The sequence below is a fragment of the Pyxicephalus adspersus genome, chromosome 4, assembly GCF_032062135.1.
Source record: "Pyxicephalus adspersus chromosome 4, UCB_Pads_2.0, whole genome shotgun sequence".
Classification (NCBI taxonomy): Eukaryota; Metazoa; Chordata; class Amphibia; order Anura; family Pyxicephalidae; genus Pyxicephalus; species Pyxicephalus adspersus.
The window spans coordinates 111,569,112-111,595,373 of NC_092861.1; the positions used below are offsets into that span (position 1 = coordinate 111,569,112).

The 26,262-nt window shown below is 39.7% G+C and overlaps 2 protein-coding genes across 2 annotated transcripts; both read right to left on the reverse strand.

Annotated features, from left to right (window-relative positions):
- Positions 1-1,531: 1,531 nt before the first annotated feature.
- Positions 1,532-10,226, reverse strand: FBXO5 (F-box protein 5). The gene is made up of 5 exons (XM_072409294.1): positions 9,992-10,226; positions 4,558-5,234; positions 3,843-3,933; positions 3,141-3,305; positions 1,532-2,451 (listed from the first exon to the last, which is right to left on the reverse strand). Exons 2-5 carry the CDS (start codon positions 5,202-5,204, stop codon positions 2,200-2,202), a joined length of 1,155 nt encoding a protein of 384 aa, XP_072265395.1. The 5' UTR covers positions 5,205-5,234; positions 9,992-10,226; the 3' UTR covers positions 1,532-2,199.
- Positions 10,227-13,634: 3,408 nt separating this feature from the next.
- MTRF1L (mitochondrial translation release factor 1 like) lies at positions 13,635-22,255 on the reverse strand. The gene is made up of 7 exons (XM_072409295.1): positions 21,830-22,255; positions 19,884-19,963; positions 18,103-18,286; positions 16,825-16,988; positions 15,808-15,925; positions 15,003-15,139; positions 13,635-13,856 (listed from the first exon to the last, which is right to left on the reverse strand). The coding sequence occupies exons 1-7, from the start codon at positions 22,194-22,196 to the stop codon at positions 13,662-13,664; spliced, it is 1,245 nt and encodes a 414-aa protein (XP_072265396.1). The 5' UTR covers positions 22,197-22,255; the 3' UTR covers positions 13,635-13,661.
- Positions 22,256-26,262: the final 4,007 nt, after the last annotated feature.

The following is a 26,262-nucleotide window of genomic DNA, read 5'->3' on the forward strand; positions in this document are numbered from 1 at the left end:
AGCATGTGGTGTGTTGAGTGCTTCCTGGCAAATCAAAAGGGATTTTTTTTAGACATGGGAAACGTGCATGAGTGTAGTATTAAGTATTGCATAGAACAGTGTGTGCTTTTTCCTTTATTTTGCTGACATTTACTTTAAAATGAGTGGAATAGAGTGCATTGCTGCCATCTAGCTTCCCAACAAGACAATCAGCAAACCCTGCACACACTTGCAGGCCACCCTGGCTATTAGAATGTAGAATCTGAGACAGGCTTTATAACTAATCAAACCTACACTTACTGGAAAATGATTATTCATGCAAATGTCTAATTATCTAATCACATGGCAGAAATCCAACACAGGTAGACAAGATGACCAGCTGAAGTAAAAACTGAAAAAAGGGTGGAAGAAAGATGATTTAAGTGCTGGTGTATTTCAGAAACTGTTGATCTGTTGGCATTTTCACACAAAACCATTGCTAGGGTGTACAGAGAATGGTCAGAAAAAGGCAAATACCCAGGAAGTAGCAAATGTCTTGTTCATCCCAAGTGGTCAGATGGGAATACCAGACTAGTTTAAGCTAATAAAAGGCAACCAGTATCTTTTATAAGCACTTGTTAGGACTGAGGTATGCAGATAAGCATCTCTGAACATACATCATGTCCAAGCTTGAAGCAGATGCGGTGTCTCCTGCTGCTGTAAAAAAATTTCCTGGTGTGTTAAATCCTAATTTCTGACGTTACATTCAGGCAGCAGGGTCAGAATCCCACATCAACACTTTGGGTGTGTGTGTATATGTACACACACACACACACAAAATATAATGTGTTCAAACCAGAAGTTAGGTTAAGAAGAAATTGTATGTGGGTGGCAGCCCCTGCATTGTGAGCAAAAACTTCATTAATCACTCGGCTGTTTTTGGGTGGTGCACCCCAATAAAAGAGGCTGGGGAGAACTTAGGTTTTATAGCTGAAATTGAAAAAATACAACAGCAGCTCTGCCTTCTGTCAGCACATTAGTAGGAACAGTACAGCAGTGTGTTGGAAGTTAGTGTGCTGATTGATATTGGCAGAAGTGTAAGCCTTTCATACACTGATCTGCCATTGTCAGCAGCTCCAGCTCCTGTCTTAGCTGAAGCACGCACTCCTGCCATCTGTGGCCCCCAACTCCCTGGCCACAGCTAAACTTTAAAGCTAAATGTCTGGCTTACATCACTTAAAAGTCTATCAGGAGCATTAGATCTAACATATAGCCTACACAGCCTGGTGTAGTCGAAGGGTGATCTTTAACATTCAGCCTAAACAGCCATCAATCTAATGGAAAGATGATCCCCAGTATAAAGCCATAAAAGTACACAGCTTAGTGGTTTAACATACAACCACTACAACCCAAGTTGTAAAAGGAGACCAAATGTAAAGTCTACAAATTCAAGGCAAGAGGGACGCTAATGTCAGTCATATAGCCTAAGCATCCCTGTGTACTGGGGGGGGGGCATTCTAGTAGACAGCCCATGTAAAGAATTACTAATATTTTAGAAATGTAAACTGAAAACTATTAAACATATAATAATTTATTTCATATAGTGCAAAAATAAATATTGCACACGTAAGTTTCAACAAGACATTACAAAAAAATGGACAGACAAACATTTAAAATATATTTACAGGATTTACAGCACTGGATTGTTTTGCAAATAATGTAACTCAAAACAGCAAAACCTAAAATCACATTTTTCTTTTTTAATTCTATATATCTATTTTGCAAGTTATTTTTGTGAACTAGACATTTGAGAAGTAATTCCTAGACCCGAATAGGCATTGGAAACTTTCAAGTACCAATTGGAGAGGCAGCTGGACCAAAAAATCAGAATAGCAAAATCAGCCGAACTCCACAGGAGGTGCTACCAACCAATTCATATTTTGTCCCAAATTCATTGTAAAATTACAACTAAAAATGTCTGAGGTGTCAGCTTGCCTAAAATTAACACTAATAACGGTCCACACAATTTCTAAAAACCTACAATAGAACCTTTCCTATAAAACTTTATAAAAGTCTTGCCAACACCTAAAACTTTAAATCTGCATTGTGCAGTACAAATGAACAGCAAACACACCTTTGACAACATTCACATGTTCAAAATTATTTAAAATTCATAAAACCAAAAATTAGGATTTTTTTTTTTTTAGTGCTTGCTGAGAAAGTCTTTTTTTTTTTTTTGGTTTAAAGCCTTCTTAAGTTCTGCTTGCTTTTTTTACTCCCGGGAAGAGGTTGTGACAAGTATTTATGATTTCGAGTTACACTGGTCATGCAGTCTTTGGAAAAGTGATATTCACAACTGCAAAGTGTGCAAAAGTCCAACTGACAGCTTTCTCGGGTGCAGATTGCTCTGTGAAGATAAGAGTCGAACTTGGCAGGAGAACCACAGTCTCTACAAACTTTAAGGCTTTGGTCATTATTAAGTGTTTTCCCAACCTGTTAAAGAAAATAAAAAGTAAAGAAAAAACGGTCAATGAGTTTAAAATCTAAAAAGCATTTTTTTTTTTTGCACAATCCCTAAACCAAGAAAGTAATTCTTTCACAAACCTTGTCAATATTTTAATCATGTAAAGGTAAAATACACAAGCAAAGATTTATGTTTAATTTTAAGACAAGAGGAAGGCTCTGATGGTGCATTTTTATGTGATATTGGAATCCTTACGTGTTTAAATTACATGAGGCTTAGGTTTATGCAACACCACATCTATAAAATTGTCTGTCATGGACACAGTCCCCGGAGGTGCATCATCATGGCAGACTGGGCTCAGAGTACAATACTGCAGAAGGCAGCACTGATTTCATAACATTAGCATCACTATGGATACTAAAGATGGTCTTCTGCTCCCTGTTGAGCAAAAAGACCCAACAATGTCCGTCTTGTGAGCAGCCAGAAGCCTATTTTAAAAAAAATGAAGCATATATTTTATAACAGATCACTCTGGTAAACCTAAAACCTTGCACCAACTACTTCTAGTTTTCATTAAAATAGGACTTTACTTTAAAAAAAGTAGTTTGTGGTAACCAATCATTTTGACTAGTACCAGGAATGGAGGTTGACTATGAAACACTGGAGAAGGACGGTAAATAAGGACAATTCAAACTAAAAGTAGCCCAGACAGGCTTACCTCACTAAACTCAGTGTGTCGACTATGCAGGGCTGTTGGCTTCTTTTTGTTACTCTTTTTCTTGGAAACACAGCATGCAGCACTGGCTACTTTCTGAACAGGGGCAAGCGGTAACCGGAATAAAGAATCACGTGTTACAGTATCTTCAGTTCTTGCTTCTTTCTCCTGTTTGACATAAGATAAATAAAGATGAACACCACCCTAATTTTACACAAACTGCTCACTTTCAGCATTACTTACATTGTGGCCTAATTACCAATTTCTTGTGCACTTACAAATTGTACTGAAACCACAGCATTCTAGTTTTATGAAAAAGAAAATGCCTGTGTAACCTATCAGAAATTGTCTTGTGTCATCACAAGGATAATTACTGAACATTCCAGTCTTTTCCCTGGGACTACAGAATGAGTGGTATTTATGTGTGGAGAAAAAAGAGTAAGTTGGTTCAAGTCAGAGAAAAGAGAAAACAGTTTTCTAATTTTTTCTGGTTACAGTTTTCAAGAGAAAACTAATCTACAAAAATTGCTGTGTTGTCAGCCCACAACAGAACTTAATGCATTTCTGACCGATCAACTGGTATTTTTCCATACTTGCAGGGTCCTTAAAAGGCTAAAACATGGGAACCATGAACGCACAACAGATATCTACTGCAGGTGTGTTATTTTATTATAGTTTAAAAATAAAAGGGCAAAGAACACTTACAGATATTTCTTTTTGAAACTTCTGATAAACACTGTAAGCCCAGGTATCCCTCTGCAGGATCTTTTTCCATGTTGAGCTCACACTGACGACACTAGAAGACAAATACAATCAGGTTTAGAAAACTATGACAAAGGCAAAATACAAATTACATTTTTTAAACAAAACATTCTAATGTTACTTACTGGATATGCAATATACATACATTATTAGGTGCAGGAGTGCACAGGTTCAGTCGAACTAGAAATATTACTTGCAGTGGTCACAGATCACTGATAAAAGGCAGTGAGGTTTTGGTGTGGTTACTGCTTTCTCATGACAGTGAACTGCTGCTTTAGGAAAGACAATACAAGTAGCTTCTACCTATGGGGGCAACATAAGCACTATTTGCCACCGATTTGCTCGCCGGCACCGGGAAACCCCTGAGACAGTCGCTGCATTCACCAGCTGGAGATGGAGGAGGAAGGACGTGTCCCCAGGACCTGCAGGGACCAGGAGGACGACGGGGAACGACAATGGAGCAAGGTAAGTGGGTGGTTTTTTTTGGGTTAAAAGCTACCCCGAGTGTGACTCAGGAATACTGATTTTTGCCTGGAAAATCCACCCCGAGTCACACTTGGGAATACCGCAAACAGGTAAAACGTGAAGATGTCCTAAACTTAACAATGTTGTTAACCTAATAGTATTGGTGAAAAGAATTTAAAAAAAACAAACTTACTTTATTAAGTCAATCGCACTAAGATGCCTTAAAATTTTGCTGAGCAGATGCTTGAAATCCCTTTTGAAAAACTCTCCAAGGATATCCAGTCTTTCTAAACCCATTTTTTTGCCAATTAGCTTATCAAGATTAAAGGCTCCACTGGAAGCAACTTCTTCGATAGTGTCCCAGTCCACCCTAGGACTTCTCTTACAGTTTTTCTTTAAAGTGGAACAAACAGCTTCCTCAAACTTTAGCACCGGCAGCAGGTTTGAGGAACAGATTGATAAAGACTTCTCGACAGGATGCCTTGGTGTCTCAAATGTAGGCAGACATGATGTGCTGAAGTCATCCTCTTCATCTAGGTTTTGAGAATCATCGTGCAGCATTGAAGCATAGCCGCTGTCCTGTGATGAACTACAATCTACATCATTCATTTCTGCCGCTTGAAGTCTCCGTAACAGGTTTTCTTTGTTGTTGACTGGTCTGCCTTGTTTAAAGCTATCCAACTTTGTTGGTGATAACTGGTCCATGGTTGTTTCCAAACAGTCAACTTTTTGAGGGGATCCATATTCCTTAGAAGGTTCCTGCTCATGCTTGGTTGGACTAGGCTCATGCTTGCATTTCGCAGGGGACAACTTTGTTGGGGATTTATATCCACACTTCATTTTGTAGTCGTGGAAAACACTAACTACAACCTGTTGAAGTAAACAAAAAACAAGTTTAAAATTGAGTAGACTATACATGTAAAAAAACATACCTCTACATGATATTACCACAATATTTAATTAACATTAAAAAGCCATTTTGAGCCCGTAACACCATAAAGTTTAACCCACTAAGCTAGAAGTCATACAATATTTATCATAATCTATAAATACTGCCATGTGATTATCAGATCAGCCACTATAAAAAATTGTCTGATGAACATGCCAAAATGCTCCTAGCTCAGCGTCTGCCTGTTATAGGGCAAAAACTATCTTGCAACCCTGCTACAGCAATTTAACCCATGTTAAAGGCGAAAGTAGCCCTGTAGACATATAGGGAAGGCATGGTTGTGTTGTTTACAGAATTCTATTAAGTTGGGTGGGAAGAAGCTGTAGCAGGTCCTGTATTGTGAACCAACTTTTCTGTAATCAACCAAAAAGCAGCTGGGTAGTACGCCCAGGTAAAAGGGTCTGGAGAATACTGCATATTGAACACCACCTAAACTCAAGAATTCCTGGCCAGGTGCACCCCTTACTAACTGAAGCTTGGGTCTGGCCTATATTCATCATGGACCTCACCACTCAAAGGAGTCCAGACACAACCATAAAAAGGAATGAGGTGTTGAGGTGAAATGAGGTGTAAGCAAAAGATCAATCCACCACTTAGGCCTTTTCCAATAGCCGCTTTTCTCTAAGAAAACACCAGTCAGTAGTCACAGATTTTATATCCAATATATGAAAAAAGTCATTCCAAACCCTCCCTCTACAGAAATCGCCAACACCTGTTAAAAGTATAGAACAAAAAATGCTTTGGAAGCTACACGCACTTTATAAAACCTAGAAGCTCATTTACGCTTTTCATTAAAGGAGAATAAATTAAGGCGAATATGTGGGAAGCCATCTTTGTTGTTGCACAATGCACAGGACACAGTGAATTGGTGTGCCATCCACAATGAATGACAAAGCACCAATGCATGTAGGACTATGGTGTAAACAGAACCTGAATGTCAGTCATCACATACTTTGTTAGGAATGGAACCAAGGCTTAGTTTGTCTAAAAAAAAAAAAAAAAAAACAAGCAGACAGCTTTTTTTATATTCCAGAAGAAACCGGGTATGTCTTCTATCTTCTGGGGAAAAAACAAAACAAAAACAAACGTGTCTTCCTGTTTGCAAGTTTTATTAATAAACTCAGCTGCGGATGTGCAGTTCAGTGTTGGATAAGGACAGTATTTAAATAGAGCCAATATATTACGCAGCGTCGTACATTAAATAAGTGTTGCTAATGACAGAGATACAGACCGTGACACAGGAGGAGAGGACCCTGCCCTGAAGAGCTTACAATCTAGGAGGTGGGGGAAGTATCACACAATAGGAGGGGGGATATGGAGTGGTGGGAAGTAGTGAGGGTTTTAAAAGACAGAAGATGGGTAAGCAAGTTTGAAAAAAGCAGAAAGTAGGAGCAAGCCGAACAGAATGAGGAAGACCATCCCAGAGAGTTGGGGCAGCTCTAAAAAAAAAAGTCTTGGAGCGGTGCGTGTGATGAGGTTATGAGTGAGGAAGTCATTAGTAGGTCAATGGGGGAACAAAGAGCGGCTGGTAAGTATTTTTCTTTCAGGTCAGAAATGTAAGTAGGATAAGAACTGTGGAGGGATTTGAGTGCAAACAGGAGCTTTCATTTGATTCTAAGGTGAAATGGAAGCCAGTGAAGAGAACTACAAAGAGATGCAGCAGAAAGAGGAACAGTGGGAAGGATGGATAAATCTGGCTGCATCATTCATAATAGATTGTAAAGGAGAGAGTCGGGTTAGTGGAGTACCAGAGAAGAGGATGTTACAGTAGTCCAAATGAGAGATAAAAGCATGTACGAGGAGTTTGGTGGTCTCTGGGAACAGGTACAGGGAACATTTTGGCGATGGAAATAGGTAGTGTGAACAGGAGTGAAATTGGAAGGAGTGTGTATCTTGCTGAAAGTGTAGGGAAGAGAAGCTGTGGAGGGTAGGGACCAGGGTTGGGCGAGATGTCACCAGCAAGTAGCAGTAGAGAAAAAAGGTGCAGGAGCACAGACAAAGCAGGTGGCTGAAGGAGCAGGGAGACAGACTGGGGGGGAGGAGAGGGAATGGAACCAGCAGAGTACAGGGTAAGGGATACATTGTACACATAATTGTGAACCATATGAGTGCACGATACAATGTGGCAAACTGAAGTCCATGTAAGCAGCTCCTGTAATATTGGTTGTAGTGAGGCTTTTCAGCTTGTTGTGTTCCAGGAGTGGGATAGGAATCAGTCAGAGTTGGCATGGTGAAAAGGCAGTTCAGGATCGCAACAGTAGAGGTTGTATTGGATTCCAGGTGGATGGTTAATGATTCAGTCCAAAGGCACGAGATGGGAGTTGCAGGGTAATGGTAATGTAATGGTGTGTCCAATTATAGCTTCCACTTCCATAATTTGGCACTTGAAATTCTGTCACGTGACCTTGCCTAATGTTTAAATAGAAGTGCTTTAGGCCCTGAATATGGATGGACTGATGGGAGTAAACAAGGAATTTGGGATATCAGTTGAGTTGTGGATGCTGGGAATACTGGCATTCCTGGGGGTTGCCTGGATTAGATAAACTCCCATACATATGAGTGCAAGAGCTAGATAACATTAGCCTAGCTAATCAACATGGTGGATCCAACACCTGGAAGAGGACTGGTGGTGGTCACCTGAGATAGAGCGAGGACATGAGCATCGGCAGTTTAAAAAAAATTGTGGTCAGGCAGGCTTATTTTATTGCACACGGGACAGCCAATGTCTCTACTGCAATAACAGTATAACCTCTGGAATTTTATTTTAAAGCTGGTCGAGGAGAAGCTGCAGGCAAGTGGCAGACCTTAAATTGTGACCCAACTCACAATGTGCACATGTGTCTCAGCATCGGATCCTGAGATGTTCCAGATATCCCAGCATCCCCTGGGGCTGATGGGACTGAAGGAATGCCTGCGTGCAGAAAATCAAGATGGCTGAAGACCAGGCTAGGTGAAGATGGCTGCCCCTGCACCAGACAGGTGTGCGCAAATAAAAATTGCAGTCAAGCAGGTATGATTTTATTGCAGATGCACAACATTTTTGTAAAGCTTCCATCTGAACTACATCCTTCCCAACGCTCTTCTGTTGCCTCTCTTTGTAGTTCTCTTCATTGGCTTCTATTTCACCTGAGAATCAAATTCAAGCTCCTGTGCTTTGCCTTCAAATCCCTACACAGTTCTTGTCCCACTTAACTTTCTGACCTGGTAGAAAAATACTCCCCCAGCCACTCTCTCCACTCCTCCAATGACTTCCTCACTCATAACCTCATCACATGCACCACTCCAAGACTTCTCTAGAGCTGCCCCAACTCTCTGGAATGCTCTTCCTCATCCTATTCTGCTTGCTCCTACTTTCTACTCATTTAAAAGAGCACTCAAATCCCATTTTTTTCAAACTTGCCTACCCATCGTCTTCTCTATAAAACCTTCACTACTTCCCACCACTCCATATCTCCCCGCCTATTGTGTGTTCCTTCCCCCACCTACTAGATTGTAAGCTCTTCAGGGCAGGGTCCTCTCCTCCTCCTGTGTCACTGTCTGTATTCATCTGTCATTTGCAACCCTTATTGTACAGCGCTGTGTAATATGTTAGCGCTATAAAAATGCTGTTTAACAATAATAACTAGCATATGCCAATATGTAAAAAAAAAAAAAAAAAACAAGTGTTATTTCCTGAAATTGCTTCCAGGCGCCTGGACTGTGGAAAAACCACCATTCTGAACCAATGGAAAATGTGCAATAGTACAAAAGTATAAAGGCCGGATATCACTATGGCGGCACACGGTGTGCATTACATTGGCGCAGTCTCCATTCATTTCAATGTCTGTGGCCCCTGTTCTTAAAAAAAAAATGGCCACACTGCTACACATTTGGGGTATCATTGAGAATTAACACAAGCCATGGCACCAACATATGTCCCGTGTGGTATTACACGTGTGTTACATTATTACATGCGTCTCCTCAACATGCCATGGTGAGCAGAGCCCAAATATCTGAGGTAAGTCCAATACAACAAAAACACCTAGTAATGTCAGCTTGTTGTGTTTCCCTCCATATTTACATCTCTCCACAGGGACTTATGTGAAGATTTGGGATGGCCCAGTGATATTTCAGAGAATAATCAGATAAAATCCCCTCAGAGCAGAGTCAGGGCCTCCTGTGAAGGAGAAGAGCCCGGAAATCACCCGAATTAGGACGAGGCTCCCCATCCCCCACCAGCGCCATTCCCCCGCCCAAAGTCAGCCTGTACACAACGCTGCCCTACAAATCAATCCGAGCACAGGGAAAGGCTCTTATATTTATTGTATAGATCTGGATAAAATCATTATTGGTCATTATATTCAATCAGGACCGCCTGCCCCGTCCGGCATCACAAGATGGTGGAGGGAAGATTTTGGCGGGTGGCAGACACCTCATCAATGTTACCCGGAAAATTCAGATTGTGGGGGACCCGGGGGAGATCGGGGGGTGAGGGGATAATAAGGAATTGTTCACAAGGCGCCAGTTTTTTTTATAAACAATCCCAGAACCACTATAACCCCCATCAGACTTTCCCTCCCTTCTCCCGGATAATATCAGGATAGATGTGATCTGCAGCACAATAAAGACATGACTTCCAATAGGGTACACAGGAATTCTATCAAATTTGCAAAAATTATTAAAAAAAAAAAATACTTACAAGAGCCCAAATTGTCCACCTCGCTCAGATTAAATCCCAGATCACAAACTGAATCGATTTTGCCTCTTCATTAAAAATAAATATTGCTTTTAAAAATGCACTTTACGTCTAATAGAATATTAAAATAAACTTCTAAAACCGAACTTTGCGCTTTAGCCCTAACCGCGCGATGTATACAAGCCCCGTCCTCTGCCTATGTCATCTAAATGGCGCCAGCTGCTCAGACGATTTAGAAAAACCTTTGAATTTCGTGCCGAAAACTTCAATCCAATCACAACTAAGGTCCGCCCTAACCCTGGCCTATTAGGTGACGATTGGCGCCGATCGAGACTCTGAAGCCTATTGGTTCTTCCGTGGTATTTGCAGGCGGCAAGCCACGTCCTTGCTCCTACGTATTAGATACGCCATATTAAGTACTGGCAAAGTATTGGATGTTTACATTCTGCTGAATTTTAAGTAAAGGACCTAAAAAGTGTTATGACAGAAAAAGGATGGCAGCTGTCCCTGCAAATGGACGTAGTCTGGCTAATATGCTGACCTAATGCACAAAAATAAAAACATAATATATGTAATACAGTGTTCTCACCAGCAAAACAGTTTGACCATGTGCAGCAGTCAGCCATAGTGCTTATGTTATCCCCAACTAATTCTCAATGGAACCATAAGTACATAGGTATTGTCTTTTCCAAAGAAGAAGGTCACTTGCAGAACATTTAATGTCCCCAAGTCCCCCATGTAATATGGATGTATTGTTTGTTATGCCAATTAATCCATTCCTTTTCCACTTCACAGGGTGACATTGCTGTTCATTCTGTAGTGAAATTGTGCACAGGCATTACCACCACGTGGGCTAAGTAGTTATAAATGAACGCTACTGGTGGTTACAATCCCTCACCTCAGGTAACCATGGCCGTGACAAAATTTTAGGCCAGGGTTCCCCATCATATCCCCTCCAGTGATTATTTATTTTAAACAAGCAAGGCAGCTGGGTTTTCTATGTGGCTGACAGGCTATCAGCCTCCCGTGAACTGCTTGTGCGAAGTAAACCTAAGCAATAAATTACATCCCAACTTCATAGAACGCAGTTACAAGGGCTTTTTGGGGCCCAGTCACAAGCATTGCATTGTGTTGTGTTGTGTTGTGTTTGGTACAAGTATGCTTTAAATCAACATGACTTGTGTAACCAGCTCTCATCTGTGGTGTGCTGGGACATGGGTGAGTTGAGCTTCCAATCAGAATAAATAGCATCATAGAATACTACATGTATGACACACAATGCAATAATGCAAACCCATAAACTATATAAATTAAAGCTGACCATTAAAGATTGTAAGTACCACCTGCAGTGTTCTATGGCTCACACAATCCCTGTATCCTTTACATTGCACGGGTAAAATAAAAAGTAATTCAAAAATTGATATAAACCTAACAGGGAGGAGTGAATGAGCTACTGCCCTGGTGCATCTTGTATTTCTTCTCACCAACCAAGTCGGTATTTATCCCACCCAAAATGAAGAAATACCTCGAAAGCAGTAAAGTCCATATTTGTAAACACAGACCACTGGAAAGGTAATCATACATATTTTAAATGACCATGTGTAGTGAAAAGTTTGCTTTATTTCTATTATGTGACAAATATATTGGCAAGCTGCAACTACCAAAAAAAAATGCTAGGCTTTTAATGCTAATTCTTTGTCTTTAAAGTGATTCAGTTGTCACTAAATTTTATGTAAAACGTTCTCTGCAAAAGAAGAAGCTAACACTTCTCAATGTCCTGGGTACATGTGTCACTACTGCACCCTGTGATGTTACCCACCACATTCAGTAATGATGTAGTACATGGAATGTCAGCAGTTTGTAGTGAATGAGATCCCTCAGCTCCATAACCTCTCTCTGACCACAGCTATGGAGGAGTGAAAGCTACTTTAGAGGCCCAAATCTGCCCCGGGGCAACAGGAAGCTTCTATCCTATAGCAAAACGAATAACAATAACCCCACAGCCGCCCAGCCATTAGCAAGATGTTAAATTTCTCCTCCAACTCTTATTATTACCAGGTCCAGCTTTACCTGCAAATATATTGTTTTTTTCCTGATTTGTATCCAATATGGCAATGTACTTAGGGATATCCAGGCTTCCATGACATTACCCTGCTACCACTTTACCAGGTACAATTTCCCTTTCTTCCTAAATAGTAAAAAAAAAAGCCTGAGGGTGAAGAGTCTGGTGAAGAGGGGAATCTAATCTCAAAATAAATAAAATGATCAGTTCTATTAGATAACCAACATAGCTGATGACTAACTTTTCTAAAGTGAAACACAAATTTTGATTGACAGAAAAAGTGAAAAAGGTATAGAATGGATAATTTATAAACCCCCTGACTACCAGATGCACAAAATTAAACTAATACACTAACAATTCCTTGTGTTTTTTTTCATCTATAACATATGTAAATTACTGCTTTAAATTGTTGGCCTGTACTAGTATTTATCCGAGTGGTAACCCCTCCAGTGTCCTGCCATCCTCTGGCCGTGTCCTCTTCGTCCAATCTGTCCCCTGGTGAGTGCGCTGACGTTCCCCGGGAGTTCCTGGTGAAGTTGATGTGTGTGGGAACATGGTGGGTATTTCAAATGATTTTGTATTAGATTCAATACAAAATACCTGTATTGAATCCTATAAAAAGTAATCATTATATTATATATGCTACAGTACAGTTATATTACAGGTTTCAGTATTTTTGATTTATGCACCCTTGTTTTAACAGATTTTTGTGTTTTTTATTTAAAGTTTATTACATATTGGACATATTTTGGTGAGGTATGCCTAAGAATTACAGCCCTAAAATGTAAAATACAATTTTTTGAAAGACCAAATGTACTGCTTTTAGATATATAAATCAGGACAGAAAAGAACTGCCCAGGAGGTTAATGAAGCCAGGAAGTGATAATGCAGTTCATCGGAGTGTGCATTAGGCGAGGCATGTGTATCTCAGAGTTGATGTCTGTACCATCCAACATAAAGCATCCAGAAGTTAAAAATATTGTACATTGGTAAGCACTTTTTATATAACACAGAAATCATCAGAAAAACAGTAGGCATGGTTGAGGCTTTGTTGAGGCTTTAGCCCAAATTTAAAAAACGAAATCTGAGTGTAACAATGCAGTAGGGTGTTTTTTTCCCTGCAGACAAACCCTTTCACAGCAATTTGTTGCAAAATGATGCTGCACAAAGCTATACTCAACACTAGGAATCAGGTTTCAGTCCCAGTTACCACTTCCTCATGCTAGTGAGCTGCTGGTTTAAAGGAGATGCTACATGTAGCTTATCCATGCAGCACCCCATTGAAAATACATAGCTGTCAAATATGCAAAGGATGATTCTTTAATAAACTGTGCTGTGATGTAAATGACTGAAGCAAGGTGCCCCACAGCAGGAGCCACATAGGATCTTCCCAATCCTGAGGCAGGTGTGAATCTGCCCTAATGCTGGTTAAAAGGCTGTAGGATCCACAGGTTGCATGCAGGACCCCTGCAGAGAGATCACAGCTCTTACAAAAAGCACAGACGTCAATATACATGTTGACAAAAGGATGGACACAAGCAAGGCATTTTCATAATTATCCAAAAGTTAAAAAAATACATACTATTATGTAAAAATACAAGCAATAATATTTTAATTTGATACAATTTCTACAAGGGATTCATAGTCATCAAAATCACTAAGAGCTTGAATCATCTCATCTAAAAGTTCATCACCAAGCATAAAGTCTTCTATGTTGTGCATTGACTTGCTGATACGATGGTCAGTGATACGATCCTGTGTGAAATTGTATGTGCGGATCTTTTCTGATCGTCCTTTTGTACCAACCTATAGAAACAAAAACACATGGACACAGATGACAGTAATAAAAGTGATTTGTTAATATTTCTAAACCTGGTGCAAAGTAGTATGTTTTTATTTTTGTCTGTATCCCGGTTAGGGGCATTCTCCCTGTGTAGTCACCAACAGAGAATTGGCAATCAAAGCAGATTTTTTTACCAGCTCTAAGCAAACTATTGAAAAAATATGTAATAAGCTTTCGTAATGGTTTCCAGTAAAAGCAAGAGCAAATGGTGTACAGACAGTGCCGATTGTTCCATAAGGTGGACAGAAGAGAGGACAACTGTTTTGTCCTCTCTATTAGGAAAATACCAGTAGTCACTTGCTTTTGTCTTACAGACCAACATTGAGGGAAAGCTTTACAGATGATAGGTTTTTCAGCTGGGAAAAACAGGATCATTCATCTCTGGCAACACAAATCTAGCATCTGTACATAGCTTCAGGTATTAATTCCAGATACAAGAAATAATAAAAAGAGAGATACAGATGAACACATGCAAAGTGTGACCCTTTGGAATGCAAATTATTGATAAGCTCTCTGCATGAGGTATTTAAGTCATTCTTGTTTGTAATCATGGGAAATGTAATACTGTTATCACTAGCTAACTAGGTGAAAAGAAAAGTGAGAAGCAGCACCACCCAGTGTCTGTATAAAACAAACAGTTCCCTACTGTATATCTACACTACAATAGGGATCAGCACAATGTTTGAAAATGTGTTTCCTAATGTGTATGTATAGCCAAAAAAGCCCAGTGATCCTGTGCAGCTACCCCATGGCTGGTCAATCATTCGCACAACAGTGGTGGTTCTTAAAGAAACAGCATCGGCACATTTGACAGCCAGAGGCAGTGGGTGGTACTAGTACTGCTCATTGCCACCCCACTCATTCTCTACAGGGCTGCTGAGAGAAGCTACATTTAGAGTCTCCCCTGAAACAGCAGTTCCCTGGCTTTTTTTTTTTCAGTCAAGTTTGGAGCCCTTATGTAATGACTCCAATGTAGTTAAGTCTGATTGGCCGACCTTGTTCCCCCTACTTTTTTTTTTACTTTATTTAGCCAGTTTTGTATCTCTGGCTTAGGTTCAGCCTACATCTTTCATGAGAACAGAGAAATCAAACCATTGAGTGGACTTTACCTGTATTTTTCTTGCGCTTTGTCTTTTATTGGTCTCGTCTTCTAACTTAATATTGTATAACTTCGCACGAAGAACTTTCATGGCAGTCTCTTTATTTTTGATCTGAGATCGTTCTTGCTGACATTCAGCAACCAAACCTGTATGAGGAAAAAAAACCCACTAATATTTATGTCCATTAGGTAATTTGGGTCTCCTGTATAAAAAAAATATTGTAAAGGAAAGAGCACACAGACCAACAATGCCATCAGTGCACTGTTTTGTTACTATAACAATACTTTTTAGTAGAAACACCAAATATTATTAGGAAGGCACAAAAGACATCTGCAACTACCAAATTCTTTATTAGTTGTCATCAATAGGCTAAAAAGTTAAAATTTTGGGAAACGGGAAACCGGTAGATAGGAGAATAGCAGTCACTGCAAGGAACCTTAAAATTTCAGTTGTGCACCATTAGCCATAACAATTTTCCTTCTTTAAATTCAATAGATGAACCTCTCTATGTTCAGTTTTTATTTAATATTTTACAGGACTTGACCCATTACAAAGCAAACTCCCCCTTAAACTGGGAAGTTCAAGGTTTCGTCGGGGATCTGAGTTTGCTTTTACTTTAAACTGATGTTAAAAAGTTAATTACGGTAAGTCTGGCATGAGTATCTTTTTTTTGTTCAAAGACTGGCTTAATTTAAACATCTGGCACCCTGCTTAGAGCTGGAACACTTTCAAAACAACACTTTTTTTCTGTCGCTCAACTATAGAAGAACCCCCAAGGGTAAAAGATTCTGCCCTAACAGTTTTTATTACCTACCTGTTGGTATGTGAACAATTCGTACTGCGCTGTCTGTGGTATTGACATGCTGTCCCCCAGCTCCACTGGCTCTTTTTGTCTCTATACGCAAATCTTTGGGATTAATCGTTAAATTTATCTGCAAACAGAGAAGACAACTGTAACATAACATACCCCAGGACAGAAACAAAGTGGTGCAATACGGCTTTGTAAACAGATACTGTAGCTGCTGTGTCTGATTTACTTTTCCATGTTCAGGCACTGTACAAGTTATGCTGTGCATTACTTCAATGAGTATAACACCCGTAGTGCCCTCAATTTATTGTATTGGCACCCCTAAGCACCGTGTTGCAGAGCACGATAAAACATATAACGTGTGTTGTTGTGTAATAACAAGAAAAAAAAGTGAATGCGTTTGTTGTGCATGGTCATGTAGTAGCCTGTTCAAATGTGAAAAATATCTAAACCAGAGGACTCGGGGAACAAACATGATATCCCATACTGACAGTACAACTTGTATAGGAATGAAATTCTCATGCTGCCATATTGCCATTTGGGAACCCCATTACACAAAAGTAGTGGGAATTGAACAGTTTGCAGAAGTGTGCAAATGCGGAGACAACCACAGAATTTCCAGAGTTGCCTCACTTAATGTATTTTTTTTTTATTGTAGGCTCAATTTACATCCTTCCAATTAACTGAAGTAAATTATTGTCTCATGTTGAGGCAGCTTGGCTGTCCATGAACTACACCAGACATTAAAGCAGGCATTTTAATATGCAGATGCATTCTCTTGCACTGGGTACCAATGACAATCCATATTATACTTGTAGTGATATAAGCATTACCACTACACATGGGTATAAAGGGACTTTAAACAGGGTGCTATTTTATGACCAAGCTATTGCCATCAATGTTCACATATGCAATATATATGCTCTAAATATTTTAAGCATGTGTTAATTCCAAGTATTTGCCACAATAAAACATCACATTCACAGTAGCTTTACTCATAAATATTTTTTATTTTTACTTTACCTCACTTGGTTGAGGCAATACAGCTACAGTCATTGTACTCGTGTGGATTCTTCCTTGTTTCTCAGTTTTAGGCACCCGCTGAACTCTGTGCACCCCTCCTTCATACTTTAAGTGTCTATAGGCATCTGCACCTCCTATACTTGCTGATGCATGTCGAACTCCACCTAATTTAAATATAGGAGATATATTCATTCATTCACTGTCTGATACAAAACACAAAGTTTCAAAAGCATTATCTAGATGTTTTAGAACAGATCTTTTTTTTAGGAGAGACTTTAAAAACACCCTGGAACTTCGTCCTAGGTGTGCAGGGTCCTTTTAAAAATGCTTTTCTCAAAAAAAAAAAAAAAACAAAAAAAAAGAGAAGGAAGCCACAGGTTTCTTTACCTTCCTACCCAAGGACAAACTGATGGAGTGTTAATGAATAGGCCTGGATTTCACTCATTGTCATTCCAGGTAATTGAAGTGATGAATAAGAAACAGGACTGGACTCTCAATCCAAACTCCTTTACAACATTGTTTTTTCAATGTTTTTCCCAACCTTTCTAGAATGGCCTGGTTAGCACTAAAAACGACTTGGAAACTAGAAGTAGGAAATGGTGTCTGGTATCACCAGGATCCCAAGAATGTAAACAATGCACCCTGGCCCGTACAAAATAACTGGTTCCACAGCAGCTTGATACAAGTCATAGCTTTATAATAGGCAATTAAATGTTTTACATAAGGAGCAGAATCAAAGGGTATAATAAAAGGTTGCTTAAGCTCAGCTTGATGTCAGCATAACATGAATGGATTGAGATATACCATGTTTTTTTAGGAATAAGAGTAGAGATGGGACAGTCTCTGATCCCAGTGTACACCCACTGTTTGATTGTCTAAGTTGGACAGAACTATACCTATCCTATAACTCTTAAGAACATTATGGTTCTTAGAATAAAAGCAAATTTTAAACAATTGCATCTTCCATGTTTAATATAAGACAGGTTTCAGAAAAATAAACAATCCGTTCAATATGGTCTTGCCAGCATTGTACAGAACAGTGATACTTAGGAGTAGTGTATCTACACTATATAGAAAAGAGTCTGCATTGCAGATCTGAACTGATACAGCAACCCTTGGTATTATCGCCAGCTCCCAAGAAGGAGTTTTGTGTTTACATGAAAACTTGTTTTGCAAGCATAAAACATATGCAAATCATTTTGATAATCTCAAGTGAGGGGATGTATATTCAGATTTCATTATCAATTATCTAAATTCTTTCTACAGACTGTAATTTACCCAGATCACTGCGGAAGTATTCCAGTATATCAAAGCTCCAATTTTTATATGCTGCATAATGCTGATACATGTCAAATATCTCAGCAGTGAAGAGCATTGCTTCCTGTCCTCCTACACCCGCTGTCACCTCTAAAATAAGACTGCAGTCATCTACTTCATCTCTTGAAATTAAAAGCCAGGCGATCTGAAAGTACAAAAAGAGGATTATACATTGCAGTTTCTAGTGTAGTGTTATGTATGTAATCAGTAACTCACTAGATAAAACAAGAAGAGCAGTGTAGCTGTAGAGTAGGAATTTAAAACATTTTTGACTGGTAGGTTGGATCTCACTAAACTTTAGAAGGGGGAAGGTGGGTTAAGAGAGGCCAATGTGTGTTTGAGGGTGGGGGGAGGAGGTAAGGGATATTTAGATAAAAGTACACTTATCTTTAAATAGACTTCCAACAGATTGCTGGGCTGGGAAAAAAAAGATATCAGAACCTTTTTTTTTTTTTTAATATCAGTAACCTAATCTAACCTCAGCAACAAATGCACACCAAGTGTTAATGTGCTGTTGGCTAGTATTGTTAGTCTTTCCTGGGCTCATGTCATTCGCACTTGATATATCAGAGTGGATGTAGAACTAAAATGTTAATCTGGTTAATGTGTGCAAAGTCAGAAACCTTTTTACTAGTTTAAAACAGAACTAAAGTTCCACTTTAAAAATTTGGCATCAGGCAGAATTTATTGTAAAAAAGGACAATGACAGAAGGATGTCTCTTCTGCAATAAATCAGTCTGATTGTTCTCTGTCAAAAACCTGGTGCATCCCAGCTTCACCTGCGGCTTCTAGAACAGTTTAGCTCAGCTTTAAGATAGAGTGGGGAAGGATTAAAGCTGTCTAGTTATTACTGGCTTCCGGGACTGCGTTAGAGAGATTTTCTCTCATTTCCAATCAGAACTGTAAAATTAAAAACACAGACAGAAATAAAAATCTGGGGGGTTTAAAAATCCCCCTATTCTACTAATCAAAAGAATTTTTTTTACAAAAAACAATGGTTGATTGATAAAGAATAAGAAAACTCAATTAGTAAAACACACTTTATTAACCCTTTTCCATACATTCTTATATCTAGCTGCTAATCTCCTCCAGCCACATTCTGTCTACATGCACTCTCTCCACTGTCTGCTTCAAGTCATTGCTCTACACCCGCTTCATTATACACAGTGTGTTTTAGCACCACCATTTGTACTCAGGGACGCATGCAATAGGGGGAAGTGTGGTTACCCCTGTGTCTAAACAAGATCTTTCAAACCAGTCTATTTACTTTTAATTAAATCTGAAGATTTAAATCGACCAAACTTTGAAAATCACATTAACATGTTAAAGCTAACAAACATTTAAGTAACTCGGTTTAGGTCATCATTAAAGCCTTTGGGGCAAATTCAGATTTTCTATTGCAGACTCCACAATCCCAACTGACCCCCCCTCCTCTATTCAACTGAATGAGTGTGGTTAGGAACCATTTTATGCACACAATTGCAGCTCTTCTTGCTGAAAGGTTTCCCCACCTCCTCTGGAGAAAGAACCATAGCATGAGGACAACACATGCAAATGTGTAATCTGCAGTGCAGTTTTGCTGCTCCTGGGTGCACAGCTATTGGCTATAGCCATTGGCTATGCAGCGTGAAGCAGCTAACTGCAGATATCATTTCTGAAGGCCTGTTGCATACAATAGAGGTAGATGCATTTTTTTAATCACATGAAGGCCAAACTGTTAAATGGTCATGTGGGTACATTACCTGGTATTTTAAGTTTAGGATTTCTTCCAAACAAGCTGCTACCTCGGCATTTGCAAGAGTTTTTAAATCTTCATTTTCATCTGCAAAGTAGTAACATAACAAAGATTTACAGAAATAAATCAAACGAGTTCAACTAGGGTTTAAAAAGTGAACCAATGAATATTTGCCCCATATTAAAGCCCAGTCTACATACAATAAACTCAGGGCATGGAAATTCTGCATTTACTTTAGTTGTAGCTCCATTTTCTGTGATGCCCAATGCCAGTAGCTATACAGTGCTGGGATGACACCAGGCTCCAGAATAGCCATGTACATTCCATACGGCCTGTGTACTCAAAGAGAAGACTATTCCCCGTAACCACCCCAAAACAGCCGAGTGGTTACTGAAAAGTGCCAGGTGGTGCACCCAGCTAAAAAGGGCTGGAGAGAACACTGAAGTAAATTGAAAACCAGGCTTGGTCCTGCTGCTTTGCATATGGGCATGATTGTATGCAATGTCCCAGGTGGATTATGTATTGGGTCCTGGGATAGATCCAAGGTGCTGGCTTCAGCAAAAGAGAGAGGATGGTAAAGCCTACAGCACCATGCATGGTAAGCATAATAATCTTGATTAACATTTCCTGAAGCAGAACTTTACTTTAAAAACAAAATTGTGAGCAGCAAGGCTGTTTATTGCAGAAGGAACATTGCAATGAAACAAACATACCTGCCTGCCTGTTAATCCTTCATGTAATGTACTCTGAGCTGCGCCATAACACAACGTCATTTCCAACTGGCCAATCAAGAAGGCCAAAGACCCTGGACCCGGAAAAAGATGGTGTGAAGATGCCGCCACCCATGACTGATCAAGGAACGGAGAGCGCACAAAAAAAGGCAAACGGACAGGTTTATATATTCACATAAGAAACCTGCCTGCTTACATTTTTATTTGTTTTTAAAGTTCAGTTCCACTTTTAAAGAATTAGACCACTTGTCCTGTGGATGAACAGCAACAATCCCATCTATTGCAAAAACATCTCACCAAATTTTGTCTGATTTGTCTTTCACAGGATCTACCTGGAAACGCAGTGCCATTAACTTTCATTACTTGCCACAGCAGAAGATGGGGTATGGTAAGTATCTCTCCAACCAATCCTTTTGCCTATATATAGTAGGGTATTTGGGGAGGGGGTTTGGCCAGCATAAGTGGACCTTTACGTCTGATGGATTTCATGCAAAGCCCACATGTTTACTGAGGGCCCCTTCCTCAACTTAATCAGCTCTGTGTAAAAAAAAAAAAAAAAAAATGGGTGAAATACACAGTTCACATACCTAACTTTCCTAATGCTTTAGAGTGATGTTACCATCCATCAAGGAGGATCTGAGGAATGCGGAGATAAACTTACCTGATTGCAATCTATCTACACTCCATTTCTGGCATCTTTACCAGCTATTCCAGGTTTAGGATCTTTGGGCATTGTGATTGGCTGGGCCGGGATGACGGAACTTCCTCACATTTGTGTGTGTATAAGTTCATTCTTGGCTGCCAGGATCACACATGTGAACAAATGTCCCTCCTGTAATAATGAACCTACCTGATCACTTTTTTATTTAAACACCCCCCTTCCCAGGTATTACTGCAGGGGGAGGAGGGTAATATTTCTATTTAAACACCTCCCTTCGTAGGTATTACTTGGGGGGGGGGGGTTAATATTTCTAATAAAACACCCCCCTTCCCAGGCATTACTGCAGGGGGGGGGGGGTTAATATTTCTATTTAATCACCTCCCTTCCCAGGCATTAATGCGGGGTGGGGGGGGTGTAATATTTCTATTTAAACACCTCCCTTCCGGGGGGGGGGGTCCCCAAGAAATCAGTGGAGCTCACCATTCAGGTGCAGCTCAGTAAATGGCTGTCATATTAGGGGTGCAGAAGAATGAGATGAAGGGGAGGAGGCCATGCTCTCACCTGCTAGCAGTTGTTGTAGTTCTGTCAGTTCCTTCTCCTTACTTCTTATCTCCTTTATAACAGGGAGGATATGGCGAGTCCTCCATCCCTGCTTCTCTCCATCTCTCCAAGATGATGCCCTCTGCTGGTCACCTCCTTCACTCCCCGCTGCCCCAGCCCCCCATTGCTGCACTCTCTTCAGATAATCATTCCATACATCGCTCCTTATCAGCTCTTCCAAGCCTGGAGGGCGCCGGGTATCAGACAGAGTCCGCTGACACAGTACTGCGGCTCCCACACCCGTAATAACATTACAGCGCTTGTCCCACAGCCTCCTGGGAACGGTGCGAACCCCGCACAGTACACAGCGACCTACACTGAGAAGCATGGCACTGACAACACGCACCTCGCTTGACCTGGACGTCAATGACAGACCGCCATCTTGGGATTGGCAACAGTCATTGCTCTGTTCCTATGTTATTAGTAAATCACTGCGTCACCTGCTGGCCTTTTGGGGAAATACATCTTTCAATTAGTGAGCGGATGAATTCATCATTTCAGTCACTTTGGGCAAGCAAATCAATGCGCCATCCTGTGGCTATTTTGGGAATTGCTGTATATTATGAAATGAATGAGTTCCAATCTGCCATTTTACTCCAGAAATTCTCTGCGCCTTCTGGTGGTTAGTTAAGGAATCACTGCGCCTTCATGTGGCTATTTATGAAATCAGTGCGCCATCTTGCGGCTATTTAGGATTTTTTTTTAGCTCAGCATATGCCCCTATTATTATTATTATTAACATTAATTATTATTATTAATTATTATTATTATTAATAATAATAATACACTTGATTTATTTAGTGTCAACGTATTACACAATGCTATACATTAAATAATATTTGCAAATGACAGAAAGTTACAGACTGTTACAGTGACACAGGAAGAGGAGAGGACTCTGTCTCGAAGAGCTTACTTCCAAAACATGCTGCTACCTTTGCATTTGCAAGAGCCTTTATATCTTCATTTTCATCTGCAAAGTAGTAACATAACAAAGACATTACAGAAACAAAGCAAAAGAGTTCAATTGGGCTTTAAAAAGAAATTAAACTCTCCAATGAATATTTGCCCTATTATAAAGGCCAGCTTACATACAATATACCCAGGGCATGGAAATCCTGAATTTACTTTATTTGATGGCACCATTCTGTGATGCCCAGTGCCAGCAGCTGTGCAGTGCTGGGATGACACCAGGCTCCAGAATAGCCATGTACATTCCTTATGGCCTGTATACTCAAAGAGGTATAGGTGCTCTTTTAAATGTGTATAATAAACAAGAAAGAGAGAAACAGACAGGGTTTTTTTTGGCAATATTACTTACATTCAGCAAAATAATCAAACTCTTTTAAATGAGCAGAAAGTAGGAGCAAGCCGAATAGGACGAGGAAGACCATTCCAAGGAGTGGGGGCAGCTCTAGAAAAGTCTGAGCCGTGCGTGTGATGAGGTTATGAGTGAGGAAGTCATTGATAGGTCATTGGCAGAGCGAAGAGAGCGGCTAGGGAAGGTATATGAAGACAAAGCACAGAAACTTGAATTTGATTAAATAGAAGCCAATGAAAAGAACTACAAAGAGATACTAAAAAGAGGAGCGGAGGGAAGGATGGATGAGTCTGGCTGCTGCATTCACAATAAATTGTAGTGGAGAGAGTCGGGTTAGTGGAATACCAGAGAGGAGGATGTTACAACGAGACGAGAGATGATAAGAGCGTGTACAAGAAGTATGGTGGTCTCTGGGGACAGGTAGGGGCAGATTTGGGAGATGTTGCGAGGAGAGGGCCAAATAGCAGTGTTGTTAACAGTTAGGAATATGTCAATTTTGCTTCCACAAATCTGCATGTCCTCCTTAGTTGCTTTCATTCTTATAAAAATTACAGGGATGCTTATGTTAGCTAGAAAAAGGCTGTTCAGTATATGTAGCCTATGTATGGCCCCATTTAATGAGGATCCCTTTACACCAGGGCAAGTTTTTAAGCATGTGTGTTAAGCAGCACATTAATATTAATATGTATTGTATGTGGGCAGCTGATTTAATTTACTGGGCTACCTAGCACCAAACATCCACCCTGCTGCATTTGCTAGTGCAACATTGAACACCCATACTTTTTATTTAAAATACTTTTTTTGTTGCAAATTATTTTTGTAACACTAAGACTGGTCTTTATCGTGTCTGTTTGTCTGTAGATGTATAGAAAAAAACAAACATTTTTGCAAATAGGTGACATTGTTTAAGTTCACCTATCACCAAAGTTAGCATGAACACAATTCACAACTTTTTGTCCCATATTGTAATTGCAAAAACTCCAGGTTCAAATCTATATGCAAATGTTGATACAAAGAGAACATAATAAAGTCATACAAGCTCATAAATAATGGGGTTTTAGATGAAATTATCAAGATATCCCAAATAAAATAGTGGTAATATAACCAGGGCTAATGTGAGAAAAAGAGCCATGTTTTCTGACATTTTGCCAATTGCATTGGTTTCTGTGCTTATGAGTCCAATGATTTTACACCTCCACTTTTTAATAACAGTGATTTGTATCCATTTTCAAAGGGGGATTTGCTGAACATTCTCGTGAAAATAGAATTTACATTCATCCATGTTCTCCCACACCTGTTCTTCAATAGGAATTCATCCTATTTATTAATCTGAACGTATATATGTTCTGATAAATTCACAACTTTGTTTAAACAAATGAGGAATTTCCCACCACTGATATAGTTTCAACTTTCTAGGGAGCTTAGGCTAAAGGTTTTCTCAAGACATAAGTATTCATCAAATATTGAGGTTCTTTCTGTGCCACAGTCTTGTCTTCATGAAGAGAGGTTGGTGAAGCCTGCTGTGCAGCCCTCTTTATTTAAGCTTTTTTTCAGGAGAGAACTGATGCTCACAAACCAATGTGTGACAGCTGCAGATAATGGAGCTCTTAGGTGCAGAGAAAACTGTTGGCAGATGAGGGAGAGCTCTGGGCGGTCTGGGCAATTTCCCAGTTTTTCTAACTATTCTAATATTACTCATGGATAAGATTTGCAATAGAGATAGATTTGTGCATATTTCGTAGTCTTCTGGCAACATTGGTGATGTTATAAGTCCTTCCACTTCATCTTTGGTCACCCACCCATCTTTGCTATCTACATTGAACAAGTCCTAAAATACATTCAAGCCCAACTCCATTTTCAAATATTTAAAAAAGTATGGCATTGAAAGCATACAAATAAAGCATTAGACTGTTTCCTGCAGAACTTCTTCTCCACAACAAGTTGCTGCCTGACATCCAGTTTTATTCAACCCATTTTCTGTGGGACTTTCTTTCCAGGGCTGTCATGAACATGGCTCATGGGAGCACATTACATGGTAATCTAGAGCAATCAATCAAATAATTAATAATTTAGTCAGCTAATTGGTAATTTCAGGTTGCTTTAAGTTACTGATATTTAAACAACCCCTTTTGTCTAATGCTGCCTCATTACCATTTTATTCCAAGTCCAGGAAGGAATATGCCTCCTTGTAGAGAACCCAGCTAGAATAGGAAGGGATATTTTTCTTACATATGCTGCTGAGTCAGGAATTATAGTGTTGTTTCATCAGGGATATCCATCTTTTATGCTGGAAATGGGAGAACAGTGCAAGGGCTATGTTGGCTTACAAATGGAAACATATATTATTTTTAGAGCCTATACAAGATAAATCAGATAAGGAAAAGGTGCTCTTTCCAGAGCCACCTTGCAGCTGAATAGTAGTAATTGCAGGTTGGCAGCTGACTTGGTAGGGAATAATATATTCAGTGAAGATACACTGGCATGTAAATATTAGTTAAAGATGGTGTAAGGAACTAAGGAATTTTGCTGAGTTTTGAAGTTAATTATTTTTGTGCTTTTGTTATGTTTTGTAGATGATTGAATTATGTTGAAACTAGTTGTACTCCTCTTATCAATACCCTTTCCTCCCTTTGGCCATTTATCTGTTCTCCTGACATGAATATCCTGTTTTAGGAGAGCCACAAGGACATTTGTCATGTCTGCTAGTTGTCTGTAGTCATGCGATCATGCACTGATCATGCCATTGAACTGGTATATAAACTGTGTGCAAACAGTAAAGTTTTGAGAGTGATTTAACTACACATTTAGATGTGTCATTACTCACTATACCTGCGCTGTAAACAGAAGCCATCAGAGAGAAAGAGGGACAGCTGATCGGAGATCAGAGTAGGAGACCGCCTTACCAAATGGCTACTTTCAGAGATAGGGATGGACAGGGATACTATGGTACTAAGAAATAGATGAACAGGGTTTCTCTGGTACTGAGTCATGAATGAATGAACAGGGATATTCTGCCACTCAGGAATGGATGAACAAGCATGTCCTAGTACTGATTTAGGAATAGATGATCAAGGAT

Bases quoted from the DNA above. Each gene is read 5' to 3' on its own strand.
- MTRF1L (XM_072409295.1), bottom strand. From the start codon at position 22,196: ATGCTTCTCAGTGTAGGTCGCTGTGTACTGTGCGGGGTTCGCACCGTT. The intron at 15,926-16,824 runs GTAAAGTAAAAA...CTCTGTTTGCAG, and splicing joins TATTGCCTCAACCAAGTGAG to ATAAATTTAACGATTAATCC. The intron at 13,857-15,002 runs GTAAAGTCCACT...TTGTTTCTATAG, and splicing joins AAAGCGCAAGAAAAATACAG to GTTGGTACAAAAGGACGATC.
- FBXO5 (XM_072409294.1), bottom strand. From the start codon at position 5,204: ATGAAGTGTGGATATAAATCCCCAACAAAGTTGTCCCCTGCGAAATGC. The intron at 3,934-4,557 runs GTAAGTTTGTTT...TTTGTCTTCTAG, and splicing joins AGTGCGATTGACTTAATAAA to TGTCGTCAGTGTGAGCTCAA. The intron at 3,306-3,842 runs GTAAGTGTTCTT...TATGTCAAACAG, and splicing joins AGTTTCAAAAAGAAATATCT to GAGAAAGAAGCAAGAACTGA.